Source organism: Narcine bancroftii, chromosome 3 (genome assembly GCF_036971445.1).
Source record: "Narcine bancroftii isolate sNarBan1 chromosome 3, sNarBan1.hap1, whole genome shotgun sequence".
Classification (NCBI taxonomy): Eukaryota; Metazoa; Chordata; class Chondrichthyes; order Torpediniformes; family Narcinidae; genus Narcine; species Narcine bancroftii.
The window spans coordinates 175,300,602-175,321,418 of record NC_091471.1 but is presented as its reverse complement, the minus strand read 5'-3'; the positions used below and the strand labels follow the sequence as shown (position 1 = coordinate 175,321,418).

The following is a 20,817-nucleotide window of genomic DNA, read 5'->3' as shown; positions in this document are numbered from 1 at the left end:
ATTTCCTTGTGTTTCTGAGAAAGTAGTGCTGTTGGTGCACTATCTTGGTTGTAGGATCAACACTGTTGGACCAGTAGAGGTTGTTGTTCATGTATGTATTTCTAAGAATTTGAAACTCTCCACAATTTCTACCTGAGCACCAATGATGCATACAGGGATGTGTGGTCTCACCACCCCATGCCCCACCCAGCCCCATTTCCTGGTCAATTTCTTTCATTTTGCTGACATTGAGGGAGAGGTGATGATATAGACACCAGGCCACCAGAGGATCTCCTTCCTCTACTCTGTTGTTGTTTGAGATCTGGCCTATAATGATATCATCTGCAATACTCATACCTTTCACCCCCTCCCTCATCACAATCCAGTGGCCAAATCAGCTTTTCCATGTGAGGTCGAGATTCATGTGCACTACCTCCACTTGCTTGCAATGTGCCCTCTTCCTCATTGGTGAGACCAGGGTGGCTGTTTTGCAGACTACTGTGCTCTGTTCATAGTGGCCACATTAAGCTTTTGATTTCATGTCATTTCAACTCCCCTTCCCATTCCCACACCAACTAATCAGTTCTTGACCTTTTTCAGGGCTGCTATGAGATGAAACACAAAGTCGAATGTGGAATTTTTCTGTTCTAGGTAACCTGTTCCCCAGTGTCCATTCCTACCAGTCCACCAAGGTTTGCTTTCCCTTTGTTCATCTTTTCCCGTATTCTCTCACCTGGTTCCATCTGCTCCTCACCCACATACTTATCAACCCAGGTTTCTTCTCCCTCATTTCACCTTTCCTGTGTTCTTCCTTTATCTGGTTCCTCTGTCACCTTTATTTTATGTGTTATATTTTAAAAAGTTACTTTGGGGGTTGGATCAGGGAAAGACACTCATAGATAGCAACTTTTTTAAAAGACACAAAGGCACCTTCATTCAAAATTGTTCAATTTAAATACTATAACAATGGATGTTTACTCAAGAAGACATCTGTTCAAATAAGAGGGGATCTGCTATATGGCTCAGGTTTTTTGGAAATTGAAACTGAAAAAACAGTATTGATGAAGCAAGTCATGTGATTAAGGAACTTAAAAAAACCCCAGCATTTTAGTTCATCAAAAAGTCATATGGAGAGACAGAATTAAAGTGACTTAAGAGAAGATGGTCACTTCTGCTGCTTCTCCTTGTCAGAGGAAAACAGTGTAATGGTCACTTTTGACTGACCCTTATTTAGATAAAGAAAGCAAGAACATTCTTGCATTTGGATCGTGACCATTTTGATGGTTATTTTCTTTAATCCTTGCCTGGGTTCATGTAAACATCGTGTAAGTTACAAGTTCCATAACCTCGATGCAAGGAAGAGGGGAATTGTATGAAGAAACATTTCTGTGAAAGAAACTCACCACGAATTTGTGAGTTTTGAGAAGTCTGATGATTCCATAATTACTTCTGAACATCAGTTTAAATAAAGATTGAGTTTCAACACAAGATTTCTAAGATTGAACTTTGAATTGACTTTTCAGAGTTGTGCCAAAGCTATAGTGGTTTGGGTGATACTCACACACACACACACATATATATATATATATATATATATATACACACACACATACATACATTTGCGCATAGCTGGAGTTAAGTTTAAGTAAGATATTCTATTATTAATAGTTATTAATAAAAATTATGGTTTTAAGAGCTCAAATTTTTAACAATCTCTTTATTCAAGATAATTTTGCCAAATTTAATGTTTCTAATAGTCTTTTTTAAATATTAAACAAATTAGACATTTTCTTCAGTCTAAGCTTTCTGATTTCCCACGAATTTCAAATACTAATATGCTTGATCTATATTTTTTACTTGCAGTTTTATTTTCATGGTGGATTGATATCATGTATTTATAATAATTTATTGGATTTAAAATCAGCCTCAATAGCTGGGATTAAGGACTGGGAATGAGAGATTTGAACGTAACATTCTCAGATGAAGACTGGTTCTGTACTCTCAGCTTGATTAATGATTCTTCATTTTGTGCAAGGCATCATTTATTGCAATTTAAGATTGTACATAAAATACAGATGTCCAAATTTAAATTATCTTATTTTTATGCAGATATTGATCCACTATGTGAGAAATGTAAAATTTTTAAACTTCTTTGATCCATATGTTTTGGGAGTGCCCAAATTTAGAGAGATTGTGAAAAGACATTTTTCAAACTTTATCAACAATGCTTAAGATTAATTTAGGTATTTGTCTGTTAATTGCTTTGTTTGGTTTTTCTCGTGACCCAGATAAACCTATGTCTGCATCTCAGGTAAAAGTTTTAGCATTTACCACGTTGCTAGCCGTTTCTTAGTGAAATGGAAAGATGATTCATCCCCTAGTCATACACAGTGGTTATAAGATGTAATGTCCTATTTAAGTTTAAAGATAGAAACTTTCAATTTAAATAGTGGAGTCCATTCTTAGAATTTTATTATAATTGGAAGAATTAAGAATTATCAGGAGGTTCGAAGATTCATTGTCCGCTGTCTTGGGGGTCACCATTGGATCCACATTTTTGTTTTTATTTATTATTTAGGTAACCTTGATTAGAGGAAGGGGATAGATTAGATGTAGTTTTTCAGATTTTTTTCCTTTTTATTTCACTTTAATTTGGCTTAACTCAGCAAACAGTTTAACATGGTATTACAGAACAATTCAAATTATTGTTTCTTATGGTTAATAAGGAATTCTCAACTTAGTTTCATCTATTTTTCCTTTTTTGTATGTGCTTACATGTATACAAATGATTTTTGTTATGTGCTTTCTTTTATAAAACTCTGTATGTAAGCTTATATGTTAAACTCAATAAAAATATTTTAAAAAGAAAAGATCCTATTGTCTTGGTGAATTTTTTTTGCTGCTGGTCTATAATGTAACAATTGACTCTGAAGCCTCAGTCCTGATGGAGGGTCTCAACCCAAAACATCAACCATTCCTTTGCCTCCACACTTGCTGCTTGACGTGCTTAGCTCTTCCCTTGAGATTTTGTTCCGATAATTAGAAGCCTTTAAGAATGCAGTAAGCAGATAGTTTTTGACCCTGGAGAGGAAGTTATTAGAATAATACCACAGTGGAAGGAATTTGGTAAGATTAGAGATGATCAGGAGGAAAAATAACTGGACAAAGGTGATTGACCTCATTGAGTGTCTTGATAGTTTCAATGAAGAGATATTGTCATTTGGCAAAAGAATCAGGATCTAGCAAATGAGTCTAGTACGCTATCTGGATTTTTAAAATAAGGGAAATATGTTTTTGTTGTTATTAGGAACATACTTCCTGAATCAGTGATGCAAGATAGAATAGTTTTCAAAATGAAATAACATAAATAATTAAGGCAAAACATTTGCAGTGCCAAGAGAGGGGAGTGGGATTAATTTTCTCTTTCTATCAAAAGGCAGCATTAGCTGATGGGCCAAATGACCTGTTGTATATCATTTAATGCTTTTGTAATATTATTTGTCATAATACATGTCATCTCCAATTGAATGTTATCGCATTCAATTAGTGTCTTTTTATTATGTGCAACCTAAAGTGATAAAGCCTGCTTATGAGCTATGTAAATGAAACTTTTCATTTTGCTATGTCGACTGACCATTCTGAGGGTGAAACTTGATTTTTATATTATTTTGACAATATGACCATGAAGTATATTGCATAAAGTTACATTTGGCACTTTCTCATAATTTGGCAGTTGGAGTACTGTGTACTATTTTGGTCACCAAATTATAGGAAAGATATAAACAAAATAGAGAGAGTGCAGAGAAGGTTCACGAGAATGTTGACAGGATTTCAGGGTCTGAGTTACAGGGAAAGGTTGTGCAGACTGGGGCTTTTTTCTCTGGAGCGTAGAAGATTGAGAGGGGACTTGATAGAGGTGTTTAAGATTTTAAAAGGGACAGACAGAGTAAATGTGGATAGGCTTTTTCAATTAAGAGTGGGGGAGATTCAAACTAGAGGGCATGGTTTAAGATTGAAGGGGGAAAATTATAAGGGGAACATGAGGGGAAATTTCTTTACGCAGAGGGTGGTGGGGATGTGGAATGAGCTTCCAGCAGACGTGGTCGAGGCGGGATCATTGGTTACATTTAAGGAAAGACTGGATTGTTACATGAATAGGAGGGGACTAGAGGGGTATGGACCGGGTGCTGGTCAGTGGGACTAGGAAGGTGGGGATTTGCTACGGCATGGACTAGTAGGGCCGAACTGGCCTGTTCTGTGCTGTAAGTGGTTATATGGTTATATGGAAGCAAAAGTTTTTAAGGTTTCACCCACCAATGATCTTGTTTTTACTTTTCAGCTTACCAACATTAGCAAATTGAAAGAATTTCTTCTGGAACATAGGAAAGATTACATCAATGTCACCAGGTATAACAGTAAAAAAAAGTTTTATTCTGGTTCTCCTTGTGATTTCCATAGAAACTTATTCTACTTTTCATAGATTTGATTCTGTAATTCATCTTGCAGATGGTTAGTCATTGACCTACCCATTACTGTGCATGCAGCTACTTAATGCAGTAAAAGGTTACAACTTTGAATCTCTGGATATATTTGGATTGGCATGCACCCTCAAACTTCAGAATTGGGAACAATTGCATCATTTTTGGGTGAATCTTCAGCTTGGTTTGTGTTAAAATGCACTGTATGATATATTACATTTTCCAAAGTTTACTCCGTTAGAAGAACAATTCTTCCTTTCGGTGGAAATTTTGGCACTGGAAAATTTTACAAACTACAACTGACTGAGCAACTGCATCAGGAAGTGGGGTGGTATGATCTCTATGACAAATAGAATTCAGTATTTGCTATGCACTTAAATTACTAATTATATTGCTTTATCCTTGATTAAGAACAAATTATAATTTAATCTACTGGAATCTTAAATGATTGATTTTTGAAGTTAGTGTTTCAAAATATAAATTGGCAGAGGGAAAAACAAATTGAAGGAACTAAACAGGATCATGATGAGCTGGTTCCTACATGAATTAACAGACATCCCAATTTTTTATACCAAAGTATGTTCAAATCCCCATTCTGTTTTGATAGCATTTTCATCCAGCTTGATCCGTCTTAAATGAGCAAACCTTTGAAAATGTGTTCTTCAGATGCATGTTATTCTGAATCTTTTTTTTAAATAAAGGAGCTGCCCTTGCACATAGAGTTCGAGACCTGTGGTCGTACCAAAATATTGTCCAGAACTGAGGCATCAAAAGACAAAAAAAAACCTCTTGGGCAGAGACTTTTATACCTACTGAATATCTTTGATTTTACAAATGTTTTCTTTATAGTGCCCCTTATTACATAAAAGTATATTACATAGCAAAACAACCCATTCAAATAACAAACAAGATATTCCATCATAGGGGGCATCCGCCATACCAGATCCTGTGTTTATTCATCATTTTCCCTGCCCTTGTGGGGAAAGTATCTCCACAGTCTGTCAATGCTTCCAGCAAACACGGATTGAATGTCAAGTCCAAACCAGAAATAATAATGTCAGAATTTCGTACTCAATGGTGACCTTCCTTTATTTAAATTGAGAGGATCTAATAATGATGACACTAAACTTAGATCGAGAACAAAGAGAAGCTGGAGGTACTCAGAGGGCCTGGCAACATCAATAGAGAGACTGTTTCCAGTCGGGGCTATTTATTGAGATTGAAGGAGCCAAGAGCTGATAAGGTACTAGAGCGAAGGTAGGGAAGGGAAAATAGATAAAGTTGGAGAAAAAAGTGAAAATCGGAGCAAGTAAAGGAGAGATGAAACAATGGAACTGGATAAAGGTATGCATTACCTAAAATTGTAAAATTTATTGTTCATCCTTAGATGCCCTCTCTAATTATGAGCTTAACCAATGTACTCATAACAACAGTTTTCACTCTGTGAAGTACATCTAGTGTGTAGGTCATCCCTTGCCAGTCTGTGGTGCATTACTTACTGAGAGGTGGTTCTTTTAAGAGAAACTTCTGTGCATTATCTGATGTGTCCATAGCAGCTCTTTTGTTATTCAGCCTCAGTCTTCCCTTTAGCCATAGGCTGCAAATCCTATTTGTTAAGTCCCTGGACCACCTAGTCTTGAGAATGCAAGAAATTAGCTTAAACAGTTTGTCATCCCTATATTTGCCTGAATACCATTTCAATAGATCATGAATCTATAATTGTTATGCCATTACATAAAATAATTGAATTATTCTGCATGTTTGTCTCAAATACTCACATCATTTAACACTGCCTCACCATCCCACCACCACTCATTCTTTGTTGCATATCCATGAGTTAATCAGCCCTTTGCCAACGAGGAAGTGTTATTTTTGATGTTTGTGATCCTGAAAAGGCGTTTGTTGGAAAAGGTTATTGGTTTATTAACATTTTGAGAGCTGATGAATGGGTTTTGCTCCAGCAATGATCACAGCATTTTGAGAGACATTTGGGGATAAGTCCAGACCTCGTGGAGCCAAGGTTGCCATTTTCTTTGATTTTAGTTCTGTGGAGAGCCAAACCACAGGGGTTCAGGAAAAAAATAGATGGTTAAACTTTATTCTCTACATGTAAACCCCTCCTGCATTTCCTTCTTTAGAAGTTCATGACAGAGCCCCCCGCCCCCCGCGGTTCCTTATGGTATTCTGGAATTTTAAGTTTGTTCAGTTTTCTGTGTGTGGGCCTTCCTTCATCTAGTAGTGCAAAAATCCAACAGTCACTCCATGCTGTTACTTCAGCTGCAATCAGTTAAGTCAGCTCAGAACAGAAATTTATTCTGGAGCCTTGTCTATGTAACTGAACAATTTAGTGCATATCCAAATCATCTTTGGAATAATTCAGTTGTTCTTAAATGGATGGAATATGTGACATAGCAATTTGTGTCTTCATTCCAATTGATGTTTGAATTCTGGAACTGTCTGTCGAACTGAAATTGAAAAATGTAAGAGCAAGGATTTTATAGAGATATACAAAGAGGAAAAAGAAAGGTTAATTTTTGATGTTTTAAATTAAATCGTAGCTACTAAATAGGTTTTTTCTTAAAAGTGGCAACATGCATCCATTCCAGTTTGCCTACTGCAGCAACAAGTCTACAGCAGATACCATCTCGCTGGCTCTACACAAATCCCTGAAACACCTGGACAGCAAATGCCAACTACAGTTCAGCATTCAACATCACCATCCAGTTAAAACTGATCAGAAAACTCCAAGACCTGGATCTCAATACTCCAATGGGAATTGGATCCCAGATTTCCTTACCTCCAATCACTGTCAACTGGTGAGAACATCTCCACAATTTCCATCAGAACAGGAGCACCACAAGGCTGTGATCTCAGCCACCTAACCTACTCACTTTACACATATAACTGTATGGCTTGGTACGACAATAACTCCATCTACAAATTTGCTGATGAATCCACAGTAGTAGGTTGTATAAAAGGGGGCAATGAGTCAGTGGAGGGGAAGGAGATTAGAAGCTTGCATGAATGGTGTACTAACAACAAACTCGCACTCGATGTCTCCAAAACAAAGGAGCTGATTGTGGATTTCAGGAGGGGAAAACCAGAGGTTTACAACCAAGTGAACATTGGAGATCAGAGGTGGAGCGGGTAAGCAGAGTCACTATTTCAGAAGACCGTTCCTGAACCCCACACATGAAGGTCATTGTGAAGAAAGAATATTAGCGCCTCTACTTCCTCAGGAATTTTAAAACCTTGACAGATGTGTAGTGGAATGTGTGCTTATTGGCTGCATCATGGCCTGGTATTTGAACACCAATACATCTGTGTGGATAGTAGATGCAGCTCAGCACATTGCAGGTAAAAATCTCCTCAGCATCAATAAAATCTATATTGGACATTGCTGTTGAAGAGCAGCAGCAATCATCAAGCATCCACACCACCCAGGAAAGGGGTATAGGTGCTACAGGATCCAGAACAGTTGGGAAGATGGACCAAGGAATGACAAATGGAGCGTGAACTGCCTCAATGCCTATCGCCCAGTAGCACTAACTTTTACTGTGATTAAATGCTTTAAGAGCTGGTCATGGCCAGATTTAACACATACCTAACCAAAGATTTGGACCCACTGCAATTCACCTAACGTCATAATCGCTCCACAGCAGATGCAATATCACTGGCTCTCTACTCAGCTTTGAATCTCCTCGAAAACAGCAATTCATACATACATCGACTACAGCTCAGCCTTCAATACCATTATTCCCTCAGTGCTGGTCAAGAAGCTACAAACTCTGACCCTCTGTACCGTCCCCCCTCCGCACCCACCACAACTGGATCCTTTACTTTCTCAACAGAAGACCACAGTCAGTACAAATTGGAAACAACATCTTCTCCTCACTCATCATCAACACAGGCGCACCCTAAGGATGCATGCTTAGCCCACTGCTCTACTCATTATACACCCATGACTGTGTGGCCAGGCACAATTCCAATGCTATCTCCAAATTTGCCAAAAACACCACAGTTGTCAGCAGAATCACACACGGCAATGAGGAAGTGTACAGAAAGGAGATAGATCAACTCGTTGAGTGGTGTCACACCAACAACCTTGCACTCAATGTCAGCAAAACTAAGGAGATGATCGTTGACTTCAGGAAGAAGTCAGGGGAACATGACCCAGTCCTCACTGAGGACTCAGTGGTGGATAGGATCAAGAAATTCAAATTCTTGGGTATCATTATCTCCAAGAATCTGTCCTGGAGCCTCCATGTTGATGCAATCACGAAGAAGGCTTGCCAGTGACTATACTTTGTGAGATATTTGAGGAGATTTGGTATGTCACCAAAACTCTCGAAAACTTTTACAGGTGTGCCGTGGAGAGCATTCTGCCTGGTTGCATCATTGTCTGGTATGGAGGTGCCAAATCTCAGGACAAGAAAAAGCTCCAGAGGGTTGTTAACTCACCCTGTGACATCACGGGCACCAGACTTCACTCCATCAAGGACATCTATATTAGGTGGTGTCTTAAAAAGCAGCCTCTTCTCAAAGACCCCCCACCACCCAGGCCATGCCCTCTTCACTCTGCTACCATCGGGAAAAAGGTACAGGACCCTAAAGATGAGCACTCAGTAGCACAAGGACAGCTTCATCCCCGCTGCCATCAGATTCCTGAATAATCAATGAACCAAAGACACTGCCTTACTTTTTGTGCACCTGTAGCGGCACTACAACTCCCAGAAGGCATTGATATAAGTGCATGATGATGTCAGCACGTCTTGAAGGCGTGAATCAGGCTTTTAAATGTTGTGCGGGTGATGAAGAGTAAATCCATTTGATTCACTCTAAAAGCACCTTGTGTGATTATTTTGTCATGTCCACTGAGATTCCAGTGGCCACACACTATTATTTAAATTTTTTTGTATTTATTGTTGTAAGATGGTTTATAATATGAATGTCTGCACAATGATGCAAAACATCAAACTTCATGACTTGTTCATGACAATAAATTCTGATTCTGATAACATTTGACAAGTTTGAAGTGTGCATTTTGATAAAATCAATCCAGGACAGAACTTAAAAGATGAACGGTAGGCCCCTGGAGAGTGCTGTAGAACAGGGAGACTTAGTGGTACAGGTATATATTTCTTGACAATGACCACTCAGGTGGATCAAGAAGTGAAGAAGGCATTTGAAATGCTGGCCTTTATTGGGAAGAGCTCACTTTAAAATAAATAATAGAACTGAAATAAACAAGCTACTTGGACCATTTGAGCAAATGTTGTTCTTTGAGTGAACCATCATGTATACTTTAGATCTTCCACCGTGTTAAAATGGTATAAGATAGATTGAAGCAATGCACAAAAGTGCTGGAAGAATTCAGCAGATCATGCAGCATCCATGGAAAGCATAAAGCAGTTGACATTCTGGGTCTGAGCTCTTCATGGATCCTACATGACCTACTGAACTCCTCTAGCACTTTTGCGTATTGCTCTGTTTCTCCAACATCCTTGGTTACCTCCAAAATGGATTGATGATGTGTAGTACGGTGAGTGAAAAGAATTCAGGACTGTGGCAGTGTGAGCAGTGAGTGAGACACAACCACCACGTTGAGGGTCGATAATGACTGTTTTATTTAAAATGGCGCATACCCCTTTAAGGGTAGCACTGGCTCAGTCACCCTGTGCGTGATGACGTCACAGAAGCTGCCTGGGGCATGCGCCACGCGGGGAGATTTGACTGGGGAAGAGCCCCCCCCCCCCCCCCCCCCCCCCCCGACAGCGCTATCTTCCCAGGGCAGCCCTGTCACGTGGCATTACAAGCAGGGCCGGTTCACCCTGAACGAGTGCACCACCACACAAGCTCCACCCCCCCAAACCGGCTACACATCCCTCCACTTGGGTGGGCGGCCCCGTCGCTTAGGCTTGGCTCTCTGCACCGGCTGAGATAAATCCATAAAAAAAGTTCCTCCCTCCCCCCAATGTCTAGGGTGAAGGTTCCTCCGGTCTAGTGCAAGACTTTGTATGATCCCTCGTATGGTCACTGCAGCGGTGCGCCCTGTGGCTCTCTTCATATGAAAATGAACTGAGCCAAATCAAGTTCTTTGTGGAGGTGGATTAGCCGGGTGTCATGGCATATTGGGGGTGGGGGAGCCAGGTAATCCAGTCTCCTGCAGAGGTCCGCCAGCAGGTTTGCGTCGGTGGCCGCGGTGTCGGGGTCTGAGCCAAAAAACTCGCCCGGTAGGGAAAGCGGTGCTATCTCCGCCGCCAAGGCTTGTAGGTCCTCCTTGGGTGCCATCCTAAACCCGAGGAGGACCCAGGGTAGCCTGGCCATGAGCGATGCCTTCAGGTGCCTGTGAACCTCTCCACCAACCCGTTGGACTGCGGGTGGTATGCAGTGGTGTGGTGGAGCTTCACCCCCAGGTGCTTCGCCATCTGGGTCCATAGGGTGGACGTGAACTGCGCGCCCCTGTCACTGGTGATGTGTGCCAGGACTCCGAATCGGGTGATCCACTGGTTGACCAGAGTCCTGGTGCACGTCTCCGCAGAGGCTTCCTTGATTGGGATAGCCTCTGGCCACCTTGTTGCGTGGTCGACCACTGTGAAGAGGTAACGAGCCTCCCTTTACACCGGCAGGGGACCAACGATATTGTCGTGGATGTGTTGGAACCAGTGATGAGCCGCCAAGTCAAAGTTCTGTAAGGGAGCCTGCATGTGTCGGTGGACTTTGGAGGTCGGGCACCTGGTACAGTTCTTAGCGAGCTCTGCTACCTCTCTCTTGAGCCCATGACACACGAACCGCTCTGCGACCATACGCACCGTCGTCTTCACCGCTGGGTGAGCGAGGTCATGGACTAGACTGAAGACCCTCGCTCTCCAGTGCGGCGGGACTACTAGACGCGGCGTACCTGTTGACACATCGCAGAGCAGTTTGTCCGGGCTGCTGGGCAACAGGACGTCTTCAAGTTTGAGGCCCGAGGTGGCGGTCCACAAGGCCTGTGTCTCTTCGTCATTCCTGTGGGCCTGGGCCAGTTGAGCGTAATCTAGCCTAGGGCGAGAGTGTTGATGGCGGGTCGTGAGAGTGCATCCGCCACCACGTTGTCCTTACCAGCCCTGTGTCAGATGTCGGTCGTGAACTCCGACATGTACGAGAGGTGGCGCTGTTGTCTGGCGGACCACAGATCCTTGGCCATCGCCAGTGCCTGGGTGAGGGGCTTGTGGTCTGTGAAGACTGTGAACGGCCTGCCCTTGAGGAATTAGCGAAAGTGGCGGAAGGCTATCAGAGCGAACAATGGGCACATGGTGCGAGTGGCTCTGGGGGTGAAACGATGGTAAAAGTGCACCATCCCCACAAACTCCTGGAGGCCTTTTAGGGTGGGGGGTTTGGGGAAACGTTGGACGGCCAGGACCTTCTCCGGCACTGGTGTGGCCCCAGCCGCCGATATGGTGTGCCCCAAGAACTGGAGGGTCTCCTTGCCGAACTGGCATTTGGCCACGTTGACCGTGAGGCTGAAATCCGCCAGGCGAGCAAAGAGGGTGCGGAAGTGAGCCTTGTGTTGGTCGCAGTTGCGACTGGCAATGAGTATATCATTCAGGTAAATGAACACAAAGTCCAAATCCCTCCCTACCACGTCCATGAGGCGCTGGAACATTTGGGCCGCGTTCTTTAGGCCGAAGGCCATACGCAGGAACTTGAAGATGCTGAAAGGGGTGATAATGGCCCTCTTACCCATGTCATCTAGATGCACCGAGATTTGATGGTATCCCGGCATGAGGTCCACTATGGAGAAGATCCTTGCGCCGTGGAGGTTGGTGGAGAAATTGGTGGAGGCAGCGGGTACCTGTTTGGAGTGGTTGTATCATTCAACCGCTGGTAATCCCCGCATGGTCTCCAGCACCCAGAAGATTTTGGGACCATATGGAGCGGTGATGCCCAGGCACTGTCCGAGCGCCGGACAATTCTGAGTTCTTGGAGTCTGGAGAACTCCTCCTTTGCTTGCTGGAGCTTATCAGGTGGCAGCTGTCTGGGCCTAGCATGCAGCGGGGGACCTTGAGTGGCGATGTGGTGGAAGACCAAACGCCGGGGCACAGTGACATTGAAATGTGGCTCTAGGATGGCAGGGAACTCGCAGAGGTTGTCGGCGAACTCATCTCTGGCAGCGACTAAGGGGGCGATTTCAGGCCTGCAGGCATCTGCTTTGTCCAGACGTGTGAAGTGGAATGTTCAGGCGTTGACCAGCCTCTTGCCCTGCATGTCGACCAGGAGACCGTGAGCCCTCAGGAAGTCAGCCCCCAACAGCACAGTGCTGATGGAGGCTAGGACAAACCTCCAGTGGAACTTCTCCCTCCCTATCTGTGGGTGCTGTAGGACCTGATGGTGGAGCCATTGGTCGCCCACAGGGTTGGACCGCGAGATCGGGTGCGAGTCTCGAATGCGGTGGGGGGGAGGACGCTCAGCTCGGCCCCTGTGTTCACCAGGAATTGGCGGCCGGTGGACCTGACCATCACATGAAGGAGGCCGTCCGTGTGGCCAGCCGTCGCAGCCATCAATGGCGGCTGGCCTGGTCATTTCCCTGAAACCCGCAGCGTTGGCGGCACTTATGGGCTTGTGCTCCCCAGCGCTGGTGGTAGAAGCACCAGGGCCATGGCCCTCCTCTGGCTTGGTCTTGGGGGTGGGCGCCGTTGGCTAGTTCCTGGACGTGCCACCCAGTTGAGGGCTTCCTCGTTCTCCCTCTTCGTGAGCCAGGGGGTGTCCGCACGGGCTGCTGCCCTTCTCGGGTCTGAGAAGTCCTCGTCCGTAAGGTGTAGCCGAACATCCTCTGGCATTTGCTCCAGGAATATCTGGCGGAAGATAAAACAAGGCTTGTGGTCTTCCGCCAGGGCCAGCATCTCGTCCATCAGCGCTGAAGGACAACAGTCTCCAAGCCCATCCAGGTGTAGGAGCCTGGAAGCCCGTTGCTGGGGGGTGAGCCCAAAAGTTCCCAGCAGCAAATTTTTAAGGGCCCCCACAACTGGGGGGTGGTGGATGATGTCGTCCACCCTCGCCGCTGTATCTTGGTCCAGAGCGTTCACATCGTGGCGTCTGCGGTTTCCGCCTGCCCAAACTAAGTTCTTGGTCGGTGGGTCCAAAAGGGGGGAAGCTTGGTGGAGACAGCAGCATTAAGCTCTGCTGAATCCATGGTGTTCAGGAGTCCAGAAATTCGTCTGGGCTCGTCTGGGTCACCACTGTGGCAGTGTGAGCAGTGAGAGAGACACAACCACTACTTTGAGAGTTGTTAACGACTGTCTTATTTGAATTTGGCGCGTGCCCCTTTAAGGGCAGCGCTGGCTCAGTCACCCTGAGCATGATGACGTCACAGAAACTGCCTGGGGCGCGCGCCACATGGGAGATTCAACTGGGGAAGAAACCCCTGACGGCGCCATCTTCCCAGGGCTGCTCTGCCACGTGGCGTTACAAGCGGGGCCGGTTCACCCTGAGCGAGTGCACCACCACAGGACATTACATCTGAAATTATTTGACAGATTTTTTTTCTCTCTCCGTGTTGAATTTGTAAATCATTTTATGAAAAGTTAGTGGAAAGTATTCTAAAATTCAAGAAAATTCTAAATTAAAATCTGTTCCAGGTGTGTTTCATTTTCATGTATGTTCATAGTAATTTACTAGAACTTAATCTCATAGCATGGGGTCTTGGCTTTTTAAAAATTTGGTATACACTTTAACAGAGGAGTGTCTTATTGCAAGTATCAACTTCCAAATTATCCCATAGCCTGTGCATTTACACTCTCTTAAAATTGTTATTCAGCAATGACAATGAATCCAGTGGAAGTTTTCAAATTGTAAGATATGTGACATTTGCAAGTGCAAAATATTTCTGAGCAAAAAAAGTATTTTTTAATTCTTCAAAAACATGGTTTTTTTTTCCAGATTCACTTTATTTATATTTTTCTTCCTATTATTCCTCCTCTCCTGAAGTTGGGAGCTGTGATCTCTGGAAACTGCTGACATTTTCATCAAATGGTCACGTTGCACATATTAAAGTGAATAAGCTTGAGAGGGTCTGGAAAAAAATCAAGAACTTGAGTTATAAAGAGAGATTGGATGGGGTGGGATCATTTTCCATGGAGTGAAGGAGGCCAAGGGATGATCTTGTAGAGGTTTATAAAACAAGGAGTGACACAGAAATCACGGTCTCTTTCCAGGGTTGGGGGATCTAAATTTACATTGGTTTAATATGAGTGGTGATCTGAGAGTTCTTCCCACACACAGTGGTGGGTACGTGAACAAACTAGTAGAGGAGGTAGCAAAGGTAGGTACGATCACACAATTTAAAAAGCATTTGTGCAGGAAAGAAACAGAGGAAAATGGGCCAAATGCAGGTAAATGGGATTTGTGTAGTTATCTTCGCAGAATTAATTACTTGGGCTGTGATTATTTTTATAGCCCAAACTCCTTTGATTTTAATCCTGATATGCTGAGATAAACAGTCATTGTCCTTGTAACCAAACCTATGAAGGTGATGAAATATAGAAATATGATCGGAACAGAGAAGCAATATTTAAGATGATATTGAAAATTCTATGTCTATGTACTGACAGCACACAGAAGACCTGTGTAATAGCAGGTGAGTTCCACCTCTCACACCATCCATCAGCTTGTTTTCTTTGATGCCTCCTGCCCCATCTGTAAAAGAGTTTATACTTTTATTGGCCTCACAGGCCTATAATTTTCAGTGAGCTTCACATTAGTGGGAAGGAAACTATTGGAGGGGACACTTAGGGTTAGGCTGTATGTACATTTGAAAGGGGACAAGTCATGTTTTATAATTCTGAGATTTTTGAGGAGGTGAAAGGTGTTTGACCAAGATAGAGCAGTGAATGGTGCCTCCAGCATTTTGAGGACACTTCTGGATTTTTTCACCCAAAAGGGTGTTTGTCATCTAGATTGTGTTATCTCAGAAAATAGTGGAGGTAGTTACTCTCACAACATTTAAGAAGCACCTGGATGGACACTTGAAGCCACAAAAGATAGGGGGGTTACAGACCAAGAGCTGTTTAATGGAATGAGCATCAATAGTGGGCCAAAGACCCATTTCCATTTTACATGATCCTGTGACTCTAGCCAGTGGTTTCCAGCTTTATTTTTTCCGCTCACATTTCTTTTTTCTTTCTTTCGCTTGGCTTCGCGGACGATGATTTATGGAGGGGTATGTCCACGTCTGCTGCAGGCTCGTTGGTGACTGACAAGTCCGATGCGGGACAGGCAGGCACGGTTGCAGCAGTTGCAAGGGAAAATTGGTGGGTTGGGGTTGGGTGTTGGGTTTTTCCTCCTTTGTCTTTTGTCAGTGAGGTGGGCTCTGTGGTCTTCTTCAAAGGAGGTTGCTGCCCGCCAAACTGTGAGGCGCCAAGATGCACGGTTTGAGGCGATATCAGCCCACTGGCAGTGGTCAATGTGGCAGGCACCAAGAGATTTCTTTAAGCAGTCCTTGTACCTCTTCTTTGGTGCACCTCTGACTCGGAGGCCAGTGGAGAGCTCGCCATAGAACACGATCTTGGGAAGGCGATGTCCGCTCACATACCACTGTAAGTAATCCCTTGCTAATCATAGAGCACTCATGAAAATACCACTTATGGTGGTATGTGAGTGGGAAAAAAAAAGTTGAGAACTACTGCTCCAGGCACTAAAAAGAGCACAGAGGAAATTCAAAGGAAATAAGGAAATTTGGATAGACCAAAAAGTGAAAAATATTAGGACTGTACTAAAAGCAAAGAAGTTTAAATGGTGATATGATGGAAATTGTTATAATAATCAGAGAAAAACATTTCTCCCTGCATGAGAGGCTTTAACCAAAGTCAAAAAAAACCTGACATGAGATTATGGCTATTTTTCTTTGAATGATGAGTTTAGAAAGGCACTGGAACTTGGTTTCAAAAATATATTAAAAAACATTTATTGGATAGTCTGGATACAAGGATATGGACAAAAAAAAAGATAAAACACAACTACTGTACTCTTTCATATAGCCAAGTAGAGATTAAATCCGCTAATCTGGGGTAGAAGACTTATCCTCCCCCATTTCTACCCATCATAGATATTGTATCAGTGATCAGTTAAGAACAGCATTTGGGAAGGTCTTTCATTTGTCCTATGTTTTTTGGAATGAAAACTCTAACATCTGTTTCAAAAATAGCCAAACATTATCTCTAGGAGGAATTCAGCGTATCAAAGTGGATTATTGGGAGATTCCCGCTGATGCTGCTCGACCTGCTGAGTTCTATTGGCAGATTGTGCTTAGCTTTAGATTTCAGCATTGATAGTCTCCTTTGTGTCTCAAAAATAGTGCCAGAAATAACTTCCTTATGTTTTATATAATGATCCAATATATCTAAACTTCTAAATAGCAGTTAGTGTTATAATTTTCCAATATTTAACCAAGGTGCTGGTTCTCACCATCCTTGACTGATAAATAATAGGCTTTTCTACTGCATGTTTGTCAATCAAATTCGTCCTTTCAGGGAGTTAGAATATCTCAGCCTCTTTGTCCATGTTTGGTGTCCACTTCCATTGATCCAGACTTCGACAGGATTCTTCAGTGTATTTGGATGATTGAATGGTAGAGATCCGAGCTAAGTGAGATGTGGGACAGAATGAATTTTCTGTCTCAATCTGGAAATGGAGGATGTGAAATTGGGAAGTTATGAAGCTGGATTGGGGAATAACATACAATGAAAATTGCAGTAACTTTCACAGTTCCAATCCTCATCTTTGGATTTGCAAATAACTATACATATAAATTTTAGATATGGATAACCAACCACACAATATTGTTCTATCTCATCAACTTCCTGCTCCCCACCCCTCGATAACCAGCCTCTTAGTGCCTGCAATTGGGAATGTGATATTGTTGAACAACCAAAGTAACTGCTCACACTAACCATCTGAGACGCTCATATTCATGAGACAATATTTATTTATTTGTATATATGTTTTTTTTTGTCTCTATGTGTGTCTGCATGTTTTGCACCCAGGCCTGGAGAATGCTATTTTATTGGGTTGTACTTGTGCAATCAGATGACAATAAACTTGACTTGACAATTGACTGCAATAATTAAAACTTAAGTACTGCTTAAATATGGAAATTCCTTCCATACATTCACCAGTATCATTGCTGCAAATTGAATGCAATCCAATTTCCTATTCACTATTCGTAATGCTTTGAATCATACAATGACAATTAGAAAGCCTCATATCCACACTTAATCCTTCAAATTACCAATAGATCTTCCATTATCACAACTTTATTAGTGTTTGAATTTTACAGGATAATCAGATGTTGGTTTTATCTTTGTTAATGTAATATTTTGGAAAAATAAAGGTTAAGGTTCATATCCTATGTTAGCCCAGATAATGAAGACTGTATAGTTTTCAAAGTTAAATATATGTGAATGTACTGTTACAGGCCCAGAGGACCCTAAAACCCAGCAGCAATAGAAATTCACCAACACAAATGGTTACTTAAACAAAAGTTGCTTTTAATTTTCTTTAAACATAAAACAGGATCAAAATTTAACTTATTACCAATAACTTAACCCCCTTCTAATTCTAAGCACACGTGTATGTAATGTGCATATGTTCAGGAAAGGTCTTTGCTTTAAGAGTTGAATCATTCACTTCTCTCTTCACCAAGTTCACTGGTATCAGGCAATTCTTATACTGTACATAGAATTTAACATTTATAAATTTTCACTGGGCCCTGGTGCTTAAAGTTAAATGGTTACTGCTCAGGAAGGTTCTTGTTGGTTTCAGAGAGATATTTGTTGCTCGTTGAACATTTCCAAACTGATTTCCTCCAATCAGTCACTTCAGTGAAACTTTCCTCATCTTGGGTTTTCCAAATGATAGACCCTTCTTCCAGGTCACCACAGAGTTCCTCTTGTTTCCCTTACTTCAGAAGAAACGCTCTAGCTAGCCATTTCCTCTTGTAAGGACTACAAGGGTTTTCAACAGGCTGAACTCAGAACTCACAACCCGTCTTCAAAATGGGGTTTTCAACAAGCCTGCCAGCTTGCCTCAAAAGCTACTCCTTGTAAAAACCAGAACCCCTCCCAAAGCTCCAAATCCAATCCTTGAAAGATCTTTATCAGCACTTGAGCCCAGACTTTGTTCCATTTGCACCTACTTCTGAAGTTCCTTCCAAAGCATTCATTGTCTTTTGCAAAGCCACTCGTGCCTGAATGTCTGACTTCAGCAAAGTTCTTGCATTTTAAATGAGATGTGAAGTGTAAGTATCTGTTTGTGAAGTGAACTACACTAAACACCCACAATCTATCTTTTAAAAACATATTTATATATAATATATAATATAACCCGTAACAGTACAAATTAAGATTGGAATAGACCAATCGATCCCTTCATTTAATAACCTAATGGCAAATCTAATTAGAACCATAGATCATTACAACACAGAAATATGCCCCTTCGGCCCCTTCTAGTCTGCTGAACCATTTCTGCCTAATCCCACTATAACCTCAAATTGTAACTTCACGTTTACAGTTGCATCTAATAACCTATCAACCCTTTACTTTTCAATAATCTATCTACCTTTGCTTCAAAAATATTTAAAAACTGTTTCCTCCATCATTTGTGAAAGAGTTCCAATGATCATCAGAGAAAACGTTCACTTCACCAATGGAAATATTTTTAAACAGCGACACCCTAACTCTAGATTTCCCTAGAATTCCCTACATGAGGCGATTTCTCTCCACATCCATCCTTCAAGACTCCTCAAGATCTTGTATGTTTGCTTTATTAAGACCTGAGAAGAGAACTTCATCTTTATTGAAAATGAGAAAAGCCAACAAGAGTTTCACCGATTGTAAGTTCAGCAGGGCGGACAGGATTGACAAATGGCCAATTCTTCAGTTTTAACTTTAATATACAAACACAGTAAAGAGCAGGCCAGTTTATGCTATTATTTAAGTGATTTTATAAGCTTAAAAGTTTGTTACAAATACTCTAAAGACCATCTCATTCTAATAATCTTCTATCAGTTTTTCCCATTATCTTTATCGTGATATATTGAACTTTTGTCCTGTCAAGTAATGGAATCAATTTTCAAAAGAGGATAAGTAGATACATATCCTCACTCATTCAGTAGTGGTTTGAATCGTTCCCATATTCCCAAATCTTCCACTGCCTGTTCTGTTTGACGTTAAAAACTATAAATTGGCATTATTAAAGAATTACTTCAATAGCTATCTAAGTGCCTGATGGGTGGATTCAGACAGTCAAGGACTAATTTAATGTTATAATGAAGGGTAAGAAAAGCATTTGGATCATTGGTGACTGTTTAAAAAAGGCATCATCTTAGGCAAATATTGTCACCAATCACTTGTTTGAAGCCAAGGTTAAATCACTTATAATTAGGGCCTGGGAATCATGTTATCATATTTCCATCTGATCCTGATCACCCTCAGGCATGCAATACAGTGGATGGCATCTAACCTGAGATCAAAGTGCATGCAGACCCTGTGGTTAATTGTTTAGTACAGATCCTTTGAGCAAAGTCAAGAAATATTCAGCCACTCTGTTTTCCTTAGTCATTGTTCAAAGTCACTTGAAAATTATAATTCCTGATGGTGAAACAAGTGAGTAACTTGAATGTAATTGATCTCAGAATTCAGAAGAGTGTTCTTTCAGTTTCAGGAGTTATCACTGTTCTGATTTGCAGAAAACTGAATGATTAGTTTCTGAAGCAAAGACATGTAAATAATCCATGAAGAGAAATGTTTATGGCAAGTTCAAAGTGAAATCAGTAAAGCTAAAGTTTATAGGCATAAGTAGGAGCAAAACCCTGTTTATCTATCAGCAGATGGTAGTCCATGGATTTCTTTCTATACTTTTCCTACCGTTTCATTCTTTTGCCATTGTATGTTATTGTCTTTCACATATTTTTCATTTTTAAAAAAATCTATAGAATAACTTGAAATGAGAGATTTTACAAAAGAAACAAAAAGTTGGGGCATCTGATGCAAGTGCCTCATATACTATTCCTGGCACCTGTTAGTACATAGTTGACATATGTTGCTCTCTTGCAGTTAATGAGAGTGCACATAATGAATTCCAGTATATATTTTGATTTACTTGTAAAATTAAGTTGTATTATAATTATCAGATTTTCACAAAACATTTCCTGCTACTAGGCCTCAATTATGCGGCTGTAATCTGTAGCAAACCTGAACATTTAAATTTAAGAAAATTGATCATTTCTAATTGTTTGCATATATTCTGCATTTAGTTTTTCATTTTAATTTAGATATACAGAACAGTAACAAACCCTTCTGGCCCACAAATCTGCACCACCCAAATG

The 20,817-nt window shown here is 41.6% G+C and overlaps 1 protein-coding gene across 5 annotated transcripts in view; it reads left to right on the top strand.

The window, feature by feature from the left end:
• stx18 (syntaxin 18) overlaps positions 1-20,817 on the top strand; it is a 186,298-nt gene that overhangs the window by 92,469 nt on the left and 73,012 nt on the right. For 4 of the 5 annotated variants that reach the window (XM_069925906.1, XM_069925908.1, XM_069925909.1 and 1 more), the window contains one exon: positions 4,319-4,386. The exons of the other annotated variant lie outside the window; for it this stretch is intronic. In XM_069925906.1, coding sequence (XP_069782007.1) covers positions 4,319-4,386 — 68 coding nt within the window. The remainder of the gene's footprint in view (positions 1-4,318; positions 4,387-20,817) is intronic. 5 annotated transcript variants of the gene reach the window in all.